Below are 11,464 nucleotides of genomic sequence, written 5' to 3'. Positions count from 1 at the left end.
TTAAGAGTTAAAATTCGGATGTGTTATTTGCTATCATGTTTGAAATCCCACTTCTTCCCCTAGGGCTGGGCATCTGTTGAGCCACTGGTGCCTGCTCTGCTGCCCCTGTGCTGCAGCATTTGGCCCGCACTCACTGCTGGTCCCTTGCTTGCTCGCAGCAATCTGTGGGCTCGCGGCACCACTTCTTCACCTGCAAATTCTGGAAACTTGCCTCCTGCTACTTTGCATGCATGCGCTCAGTTTGTTAATTCTCCAAACGTCCCAAGACTTTTCTAGGTGCCCTCGAGCTGACCTGCAACGTGCTTCCTTCCTCGTAGCTCCCTACCAGGGTGACACGCAAGCTCTGCCACTTTGCCTGACGTTTTTTATTTATCTGAGAAAATACTTGTATCCTAAACAATTTTGCAATGCTTTGGTAAGAGCGTTGGTGACTTATGGGGTGCTGTTCACAGCTGTGTTTAAAGGACATGGAAACGTTAGCTGGAAGCTGGATTGTAGATGCAACGTGGTTAGTAAGAACATTAAAAATAGGATTCTTAAAAGTATGCAGCCGAGTCCTGGAAGAAGCACCACTTCATCTGGTGCAAACAAAATAGGTTTCAGCTGTCATGTTGCGAAAGTTAGACAACTTGATGGACTAAGCAGGGAAGAAACATTAGAATGGGTATGCTTACCCATGGTAGCAGATCTTTGTAGGAAAGAGGGCGAGAGATTTGGGATTCAGTGCCTTTTAAAGATGGTTGGTAACAGGCATACATAAGCAACCCAAGGCGAGTGAGTGACACAGGCTGATTTAAGAGAGTGTATTACATAATAGCATGGAGTATAATAATGATGTGAAAGGTGTGACCGTGTCCAGGGATGACATCTAGGATAAGACTGAGTGAGACGGCTTGATTTCTGCCCTGTCAGTCCAAACCAAGGGAATGTATTATTCTGGCATCTGTATTTCATGTTGCAAACGTGGGAGGCATTGAAGGTCTCGCTGCTGCTAGCGGGAGCCATAGCTGTGTGTGTCGGGTTGAGTTTTATCTTGCAGCTCTACATCTGAGCTGGCTCTTCTCATAAAATTTTGGGGTTAATTTTTGTCATTCACCTAGATGATCTCACTGATGATATACGAGATTCCTCAAAGTTTCCCCCTGGGGCAGACCAGCCCCTTGAGCGAGGTGATGGGAGACCGGGGCGCAGAGCAGCAAGTACGTGGCCTGGGTGGCTGGCTATTGCTCCAGGAGGGGGGGCTGTTTTAGCAATTTTAGTCTGCAGGAAGCCAACAAATCTGTCTGAGGGGTTTTTACAGCTGTGTTGACCTTTGCCTGTGGAAGGTCCCAGTCATTTATTTTAGCCCGCTTCCGCCTGTGATGTTTTCAAACCACTGCTCTTCCTATTAGCATGAATAAAGTCAAGCTGGACTCTGCTGTCTAGCTTCTCCTCGTGCTTTTCTAGGCTCCTCTTCAAACTGAGTAAAGGTGTTTCAAGTAGTGTCCCTCATTAGCTCAGATGCTTCAGCTGACCAAGGGAGATCAGGTCAGATGCTAGTCTACAGGAGATGGTTTTGCTCATAGTCACAAAGTTAAAACTTAACAGGGAACAGGCAGGATTGCTTTGGTGTACTCTGAAGTGTAAACTAAACTGGATTTCCTGAGTTTCTAATGCTTAGGCTTGGATTAACAATTGTCTTGCAGTGTTTATAGCTCTAAACTGCTGATACTTGCTCTCAGGTATAATCCTGGCTTAATGCCTATTTGTCTTGGAATAGTGAGAAGAATTAACAGGAATCTGTGACATACAGCAGATGTGAGGTTCTACATCCTTTGGTACCTGTAAAAGGCAGTGGTTCAGCTTTTCTTTCTGGGAAACATTTGTGATTTCTTGTGTTTTTTTGGATTTGTTATGATCTTGGAGAAGGGACTGCCACGTCCTGTCCCTCAGCTCTACATGGCTGGCTCAGGATTGTAGCAGGGACCTTCCCTCAAAGCAGTGAAGGATTTGGCAGGCTGTTCCTTCTCCTTCCTGCATCTCAAGAGGATGTTATGGGTCAGGTCAGACCTTGTTAAGCTGAAGGCCATTGCAGCCACTTTACGTTTTGTCTGGCGGTAAATGGAATTAATTGTCTTTCTGGAAAAAAAGCGCTCATTTGGCAACGTCTCAGAGCAGTTGCTTTATCCCACAATGAGTGATGCTTACCACATTTTCAATGGAATGGTAGTGCATAAAAATTAAAATAAGAAGACTAAATGAGATAAAAATGAAGTAGCATTAACAGGGGAGTTTGCCTTTGTCACGCTAGCTAAAGGCACTGATTCACTGGCATTGGTTGCCATGGTGGAAATTTAGTAGTGAACAAGAAAGCTGATGGAGGGAAAGGTCTCCCCCTTTCCAGAGAATTCAGTGCCTGTAAATAACTGAAGCCAGAGCCATGTGAAGAGGAAGGGAGCGTGAAGACGCGCCTGTGCAGGGTGGGCTGCAGCACTCGCCGCTGTGGCTGTACACTGGCCACTGAAAATAGAAATGTTACAGTCACTCTGAGAGGAGAGTCTGCCTGTGAAACTCTCTGCACAGGTCTACACAACCCTCTTGAGACTTGCTTCCCTCGGGGCTGTTTTCCTCATTATCACTGACCATAGACACAGCATCAATAATTGTAAATATGTTGTGCTGTTCATTGCATGTGGTTGTCTTTCACAAAACATCAAAGGCAACAGCAAAATCCGTGGGGGATGCTGCATGCCTGGGACCTGCACTGACTCCTCCTTTTTGGGGCATAAACTCTTTGGTTGGCATGTTCTTGGTTACATGCAAATATTATCAGTGATGTTTTCTTATAAAGTTTCTCCTTCCCAATCCCAACAGGGCTCAAAGCATGAGTTGAGAACTGCACTAGAATAAAACGAATTTGGAAAGCATAGGACAGATGCCTAGAGTTGATGGATACATGAGTCAGAGTCGCAGTACTTTCCCAGCTGAGTGAGGACGTTTGGGTTGTTTCATGCATGAAATGCTGAAGACATGGGCGAATTTGAAACTGAAACGCAACCCCCAGCCTTTTGGTGAAACATGCAAATAAGTGAGAAGAAAGCTGCTTGTGTGAATGGAGCGCTTACGTGGACGAGTGTCTACAAAGCTGTGGTCTCGGCGAGCAACTGACAGCTGCCGAGAGCGTTTTGTGAAAGGCCCCTCGAGCTAAGGGGCTTGGTGAGCTTGGGAAGGTGCAGCTGAGAACAACTGTATTGAACTCTGTAGCTACACCTGAGGGATGACATTAGGGAAGGGAAGCATCTATTTCAGCTATCGGAAATACTGAAATAAGAGAAAATGGGCAGGAACTGCGTGAGGGGCTTTCTCGCAGGAGGTGTCTGGCCCCCACGCACCAGGAGCTCCCTTCAGGTGCGTGCACGTTGCCCGAGGTCCTGGGACGTGGGTAAAGCTCCTGGTCCCCGGCCCAGGTGCGGTGACGCAGGCTTTGCTGTCTCCCATGGCCCGCTGTGCCTTCAGTGCTGGCTTCACTCCCCATCCTCACCAAGTGTCCCAATGCAAAAGGAAAGTGCAAATGGAGGGGTCTAAAAGAGCTATCCCTCCCATTCCCATTCTTTCAGAATAAACTAACTTAGTTTTGGCTAAGAACTATGTTTGTTAGGAATGAGTCTCCAGTTCCAGGGGAGTGAATCATTTCCAGACAAATCCTGGGTTTTGCTTTCTTTTTCTTCCGGCGAGTTCATTGCCTGGGAAGCCTGCAACGGCTTTAGACTGCAAGTTTTCAGTTTTCTTCCGTTATTTCCAAGCACTGTATGTCTTTAATGTGCTTTTTGTGCAAACAGAAGTCACTAGATACCCAGTGTCATGCTTTGGATATAAAGCTCCACCAAGTGAATAAGCTGTCGCAGGACCCACCCGAGCAGAAAGGATCAGGCCACACCAGATCGCAGCTGCAGAGTGAATGTTCAGAGGCCGGAAAGCAGTAAGATCTGGTAGAAACTTTCTGAGAGGAAAATGTCTCCTTTGCAAAATTTTCATTTCCCCCTGGAACTCTGTGAAAATTAATACCCTGCATTGATAATCGTGCTTGATCTCTGTTCGATTCCTGATTTGAAACATTTAGGGGAAGGAAGACGTTTCCATTTTCATAGGCAGGTTTAATAACAATGATGCCCAGCCATTCTTTTCAAAAGGTCCCTTTATAATCCTTGGTAAAACTGACAAAAATATTGTTAGGCAGCTAGATACTGCTTTGGAGGACTGAATTCTAACACCACAGCCGCCACCCCCCAAAACAGCAAAAAGGCTTGAAGAGCAGACCAGATGCTAAGGAAGAACAGCTCCAGCTGTCACTACCTTTCAAATATATCCAGCATTGCCTTGACTCTTCATTTCAATCAGAAATGCTGGATTAAGAGCTATGTGTAATGCAGGGTATAAGAGCTTAATGGAGGAGCTATGTTGACCTGAGGCAGGCGTGTGGGGACCCTGCGCCAGAGCTGCCGCTTCAACCTGGTGAGCGGGCAGCATTCATTTCCCCAAAAGATCAATATTGGGGGAATAGCAAGAATGGTCAGAAAAACTGGAGAAACCTATGGGACAGAGTTTGAGAGAAGAAGAAATGCCTTAAGAAGCAGTTTTTGTCCTTCATACAAATTTAACTATGGTTAATTTGGCTAAAATTCCTGCCTCTTCTAAGCAGTATATTATTGGTGAGAGAGGAAGCCAAGAAGCCAAAAATTCCTAAATTTAATATGAGTCTTGTTGCTGTCTACCAGCACTTTAAGGGAAATTACAATACAATTTGCCTTTGTATCTGTGAGACAAAGGACAGCAGGATAACAAGCAAATAAGAGCAGGTGCACTTAAAAATGAAAAAAAAAAACAAAACCAGCTGAGCAACAGAGAATGTATAAAGCTACAGGTCAGCTTTTGGTCTCAGTTATAGTGGTATGGTCCCAAAATAACTTCAGTGAAACTAGTGGAGCTGCCTCAGGTTATAGAAATGCAATTGAGATCAGTTTCCTAACACACGTTGGCATTTTCTGGCTCTTGAAGTACTGATAAAATCCCTGTTCCCTATGTGCAGTCATTATCAGGTAAAGTGGAGTCCCCTTGGCATGGCCCGCTACCTTGAAATGTAAAATAAATCTTCTGCATCAGCATTATTTTATTCTATTATTTGTTCACTCTGCTTCCAACAGGAACCTGAAATCTCAGTAGTGAAAAACCTTCGTGTCTGTTGAGATGCAGTTAGTTATGGGAAACGTTATGAACAAAGAAACGATGACAATTCAGTGTCTGCCGACAGGGAAGCTACGCAGGTATCCTCAGTTTATTGAGGGAGCCAATGCCAATGATATGCAGAGGGGCTTCTCGTGGGAAGCTGCGGATGAGTTTGGCCTCTACACACTGGCAACGTGCAGGACACCGTTAGCATGAAGGCGCAGCCCTGGTATCCTCAGAAATATAGTTCATCAGCCAAATGCTGAAAGGACGTTGTAAACACCAACACACGCTGATGTCTGTGTTGGGTTAGTATTTCCTTCCTCAGTTAATGGATTTCTTTGGTACAATCTCATGCACAGAAGTAGCTACTTAAAAAAATTTCAGTTTTACAGGCTGGAGTCTCCAAAGGCCAAGTCACTAGCTCCGGGAGGAAATCAATACCCTGTACATTGTCCTTTGCAAAAACGTACAGTGAAAAGACGGTTCAAAGGCTGGGATTAGCTTCCCTGCCTAGAGGACGTATTGCAGTGATCTAGCTCAACATGAATGTGAAAACTAATTGCGTCAGTTAATGAATCATGGTAAATCTGATAATCTCTTTTTGATGAATACCGGAGATAGGCACTCAGTGCTCCTTAGCATCACCTTTTCTGGGTAGCTCGGCGCTTGCAGGCGTGTTGCTGGGCTGCAGGCCTGGACCTGCGCCCAGAGCATATGCACCGACTTGACACCAGAGACTGCCCCAGAGCCGAGGGCTGGTGCCTGGTGCGGGGGGGGCACGGCCACGGGGCTCGACTGCAGCCCCCTGCTGTGTCCTGCTACAGCCAGAATGCCGGGAAGCTCCAGCTGCCCGCAGGGTTGCTCCGGTCAGAGTGAGCCAGTCTCTCCAGGCTGAGCGCAGATTGCTGTTCGGGTTATCTGCGTGCCTGGGAGTACTGATAAGTAACCGGCAGATTATTTTTTATTGTCTTGTTTGTTGGTAGGACCTCAGAGGAAGCTGAGCACTAAAAGTTGTTTTTCCCCTGGCATCCTATGTTGCTGGCTGCTGCTTGGGGGATCAGGGCTGCTTTTGCCTTATTGCCTGGTAAGGTGCGGTTTGTTCTTTCACGTTCATGCGTTTGCCATGACGTTGGGCTTGGGCTTTTTATTTCACGCTCGTTTGGTTCAGCAGTGTTCATGAAACTAGGTTTTGTAGCCAAGTGGGAAAGAACAGGCACGTGAGAAGCCAGCGAGCGGGGAAGAGGAACTGATGAGACCTGTGCAAGAGTCCAGGCTAGGACTGGGACAGTCTGAAAGTAAACTTGAGCTATCTGGGGATGTGAGTTAGTGGGTCGTTCAGGAAGGAAGGAAGGATGCGGTTGGGGGACGTTGTCCTGTAGGTTTTAGGCATGAGGCTGGATATCTGGGTGCAAATCTAGAGCCAGACTTTGCAGCCTTCTGTATACGAAGAAAAACTGCATTGCTCAAGGACTGCATGTTGGCCAGTGAACCTACTTGCAGAGTAAAGTGCTGCTTGGTGTGAGAAGGGAGACAGAGTTGTGCCCCAATGCTGTCCTCCCTCTTGCTCCCACTTCTAAGGGAACAAAGCTTTTTTCAAAGTAAAAAGGAATCACATCCAAAGAGATATGTATGACCATTTATAGAAAATAATTCCATTTCTTTTTACCCGTAATTGCCAATACAAAATATGGGCAAGATAGGTAAATTAGGAGCAGATTCCTGGGAATGGTCTTAGTTCTGTGTTTCCTGAGATATTTTCAGACCTGAATATTTAAAGTAAATCACTCAGGTAAGTGGTTCAAAACCCTGCAGCATCTACCAAAGCATGTCCACGCATCAGTGATGTTTAAACAGTCACCTTTTCTTGAGAGCGGTTTTTCATCTGTACCTAAGGAGCTGTGCCTGTTTGCCATGTGGAATGTGTTGATCCTAGGACGTCGGCAGTCGACTGCCTTCGCTGGGCTTGCAGTGAGAGGCGGGCTTGCAGTGAGAGGCAGGCCTGCCTGGCACGGTGACGCTTTGCAGGAGGGCATCCCAAGTGACTGCTGCTCAGCATGTAGCTCAAGGCCTTCGCCTGGCTGTTTTTTGACTGTTTTGCAGTGAGTCTTCCAAAGACTCCTTTAAGATAAAATAATAACAGGCCCCATCCAGACAACAGTTCAAGTTTGCCCAGCAAAGTGTGACCTGAAGGATGGCTCGTAGGGTTTGCTGAAAACTGTTGTGAATGACGTTATTCCTTACCAAAAAATACAAGAAGAACGCCACGTGGTAAGGAGTGAAACAGACCAAAAATGTGACGAGGTTTGTAACCACTATCTTCTCCGCTCTGTTGGTGTGCGTTTGGGAGTTGTTGGGTTTTCTGTGCTTTCTCAAACACCTGACGGTCTGGATGGTGCAGAAGGTCATCGTTGCCATGCTGCAAAAGAAGGCAGTCTCCAAGGTGCTAAACAATCCTATGTTCTCCCATGTACTTTTGGAGAAGCTATGGAAGCACGATGAGAAGTTGTGGTCCTGCCCATGCAGCTTTAAAGTAGAGGCAGTCCCGGCTGAGGTGCCCAGGCAGATGATGGCACAGACCATGGTGGCCTTCCTCGTGGATCGCACAGTGGGAGCCACAAAAGGGTGCCAGATAGCAATGTACCGATCTACGCAGATGCAGAGGGAGATGAGCATGCTGCCATACATGTTTACAAAGTAAAGACTTTCCAAGGCTGAGCAAAACACAGACCCCAAGTTCCAGTTGTTCTGAAGGTGATAGGAAATGATTTTAAAAGGAAGAGTAAACAGCAGCAAAGTATCCAGGAAAATAAGGGCTACCATGTAGACTGTAGATTCTGTGAGCTTTTTAACCTTAAAAAACAGGAATGACAAAGCCATCACATTGAACAGTAAACCCATCATAAAGGTGGGAGTGTACGTGATTAGCTGGAACAGTTCCACTGCAGCACTGATATCGCTCTGAGCACGGGTATCATTCATATCTCCAGGGGTACTGGAAGACAAGAAAATCATATTCACCACAAGGAAGGATGAACACCACATTTAAGACCTGGCACAAAGGTTATTGAGGTCAGTAGGCTTTCACAGACCTAGAGATATTTTTTCCCCTCAGACTGCGGTGTGCCCAGTTCGAGCTCTCAGTAACGCGGAGCTGCCCTGCACCAAGGGATCTCAATGCATGGTTAAGCCCAGAGCACTAGGGCCCCTCAGATGCATTTGTGTAAAGTACTCCAAATAGTTGTTGCTACCCTGTGCACCTTCCCCCCACCCCTGGGCTAAAGGGCTGTGATTACATCTGGTCCTTCTGCAAGGCTTGCTGAAAGGATGCAGTCAGGAAATCTGAAACAGGCTGTTTCTAGCAGAGGTTAGGTCTTTAGAACAAAAATGATGCTTAATAACCCAAGCTTTTGCCTAAAACAGCCAAACTTACCGCAGCTGACAAACTGCTGTCTGTGGAGGCAGAGGTGCAGCAAACGTGCAGCTGGTTTCCCTTCACCAAAAAATATTGAGGTCGGTGTCCTCTGGGTAGGGGTCTTGAAGAAATTCACTTTTCTTCCTTGGCCAAGGGCTTTAGCGTGATCCCACGCTCACAGGCTCTCCTGATGGGGAAACAGAGGCGCTCATTTGTTTCTGCAGTCCTGGTCTCTGGCAGAATCACTTGCAAATGCACAGGCAAACCTTGTCCTTTATTCTGGTCAATTCTTTCACAGCAAACATAACCTTTAAATGAACACTTTTAAAGATCTTTCCATTGTTGCTTAGAAATTACTTTCATCTGCTGCTCTGAAATTGTTATTACTTCCACCTTATTTTCTACCCGTTACTGATCTCGATCCTGTTTCCTTTCAGATTTGGCAACCTGCTGTAGTTCCTGTTCCTCAGATCAAGTCGCTCCTGCAGTGCTGCAGAGGTAAGCTCTCCCCCTCCAAAGGGAATGCATCTCTCACCTAAAAACTAGCAATTTTTGTTAGAGTGCAAGAGCAGGTTTGCTGCTTGCTCCTTTAAGAACATACTGAGGCCAGGTAAATGATCTTGCAAGTTATTAGTTTACATTTATAGAAGTGAGCAAAGCAGCCTCAGAAGCACAGCACGAGCAGGAAAATGGGATGTTGGCATGGACATGGGTGCCCAAAGGCAGCTTTCTAACCATGTCAGGTTCAGGGACCTGCAGCTTGTGCCTTGCTGAAACCAGCGCAGGTTTGATTCTGCTTCCCCGGCCAGATGTGCGTTGACCCCACGGGCAGGCGGTGCTGCTGGCTGCCATCCTGCAAAACACCTCTCGCACCCTAAGGCACGGTGCGGGACGTGGGGCAATGCGCCCCCCCCCCCCAACCCACCCGGTGTGGTGCGGAGCCCCCGGCGCCGGGAGCAAACCCGTTGCTCGGCGTCCAGGGGGATGGACAGTTAACTCGGGGATTACTGCAAAGTGAGAAATAGTGACAAAGTCCTCTACTCAACTGCCTGTGTAGAAGACTTCTTTAGCCTTTTTGTCTTCTTTTTTTTTTTTTAAGGTACAATAGTGTACCTAGAAAATTCTGGGTCTAGAGGAATAAAACCAAGAAATAACATTTCAGCTCCGTAGCTGGACTTCTGCTGGAGAGAAATCGAGTTAGGGCAGAGAGGCGTTTTGGACTAGCGTCCGTTCTGCAGATTTCTAAACAAAACACAAAACGTTTTAAAGCGTAAACGCCAAAGAGTAGCTCCGCTTGTTCCTGGAAAAATAAAAAGCTGGTTAATGCTATAAGCAAAGTAAGTTATGTAAAATATGTATGCTTTTCGGATCTTGCTAGCAAGAAGAAAGCCTTAAAGGCAAGGTTTCGCTAGAGTGGAAGTACATCCCCTCTGCGTTGCCGTCTTACCTTTGGGCTGTCTCTGGCGCTGGTCGTTGGCTTCTCCCCCCCCTTTTCAGCTCGCTGGATTCGCGAGTCTCGGGTCGCCTTTTCAGGCAGGGGAGCGGGCTGCGTGCCGAGCAGCTGCCAGTCTGGCTGGGGCAGAGCTCGGGGCGCTGGTGCCTTTCGTTTCACCACGTTTCCGTGGCCGCCCTGGCCTCCCCAGGCCGCCGGGGTGCTCGCGGGCGGCTGCGGCCATAGCGCGCCGCAACTTCAGGGCGCCAATAGGGTTTCTTGGCGGAGCGAGCGCCTCTTGAGTCACTCGTTTAAAAATAGTCGGCAGTGAAAGAGAGGGAAACCCTCCTGGCCCTCCGCGCGGGGCTGGATTTTCCGGGTTGCGCTTGGTGTCTGTGGGTGGAGGAAGGTTAGCCGCCAAAACGCGCTGCGAGCTGAAGCCTGAGGTGTCAGCCGCCTCCTTCCTCTGGCTTGCGGGGGGTCGGGGCGGGGAGGGGGAAAAAAAAGATTTTTCCCAGAAGCTTTTGGTGGTTTGTTTCACATTGGTATTTAAAAAAAAAAAGAGGTTAGTGGTAAAGCTGTTTGCGCTGTGGGGGAGCGGAGGCCTCCGCCGCCCTGGCTGGGCCAAAGGGGCGCAGGCTGCCGGGGCGGGGGGCGAAAGCGGGCAAGAGGGGTTCAGCCCCGGGGTGCGTTTTGGCTGTCTTTAGCGCAGCGGGGGGAGGAAGAAAGGGCCGAGGGGGTAGTTTAGCTGGGTCCTCTGCCCCTGCGAAATCCAAACTGAGGGCTGCCCTCGGCTGTAAGGTGAGCTGCGCAGAGCGTTGTGCGCTGAGGCGGCGCAGGGCTCGCTGAGCCCAAGCAACCCAACGGGAGGCGCCGCGGGGGTCTGCTGCCTGCCCTCGCCTGGCCTGGCCTGGCCTCCCCCCCCGCCGGCCGCGGGCGGCGCCGTTGGCGGGCCGGCGGCTCCATCTTGTGGCCGTGGCGGGCAGGGGAGGCGCAGAAACGGCCGAAATGGCGCCCAGGGTTTTCCCTGGAGCAGAGGGCGGCCGGGGGGTGGGGGGGCCAAGTGAGGAGCTGTAGCAGCCGTTTGGAGGTCTCCGTCTCTCCTGCTGTTGCCCTTGCGCTTCAGGTTGTTGCCCGCGTGGCCTGAGGCTTGAGCTGGCGCAGCCCGGCTGAGGGCCCTGGACGCCGCGTCGCAGAGCCGCTTTCCAGCTTGGAGGACTGAACGACTGCAGAGTCGTTGCGACACCTCTGAGAGATTTTTTTTTTTTTTTTACAACTTTTTCCTACACGAACAATTAGTTAACGTTTGCCTTCAATGCAGTAATTACCTCTGAAAGACCTGAAACGGCGTCTCTCCCCCCCCCCCCCATAAATTTATTTCCCAACAGAATAGCCAGGCTCCTGCTGCCCCAACG

General features: G+C 48.6%; 1 protein-coding gene across 1 annotated transcript; it reads right to left on the bottom strand.

Annotated features, from left to right (window-relative positions):
- Positions 1–4,708: 4,708 nt before the first annotated feature.
- Positions 4,709–10,911, bottom strand: LOC104143553 (G-protein coupled receptor 55). Its single transcript, XM_068953710.1, has 3 exons — positions 10,065–10,911; positions 8,636–8,804; positions 4,709–8,197 (listed from the first exon to the last, which is right to left on the bottom strand). The coding sequence occupies exon 3, from the start codon at positions 8,182–8,184 to the stop codon at positions 7,267–7,269; it is 918 nt and encodes a 305-aa protein (XP_068809811.1). The 5' UTR covers positions 8,185–8,197; positions 8,636–8,804; positions 10,065–10,911; the 3' UTR covers positions 4,709–7,266.
- Between the last annotated feature and the right edge of the window lie 553 nt (positions 10,912–11,464).

This window comes from Struthio camelus, chromosome 9 (genome assembly GCF_040807025.1).
Source record: "Struthio camelus isolate bStrCam1 chromosome 9, bStrCam1.hap1, whole genome shotgun sequence".
NCBI lineage: Eukaryota > Metazoa > Chordata > Aves > Struthioniformes > Struthionidae > Struthio > Struthio camelus.
This window is presented reverse-complemented; position numbering and strand designations above follow the sequence as displayed.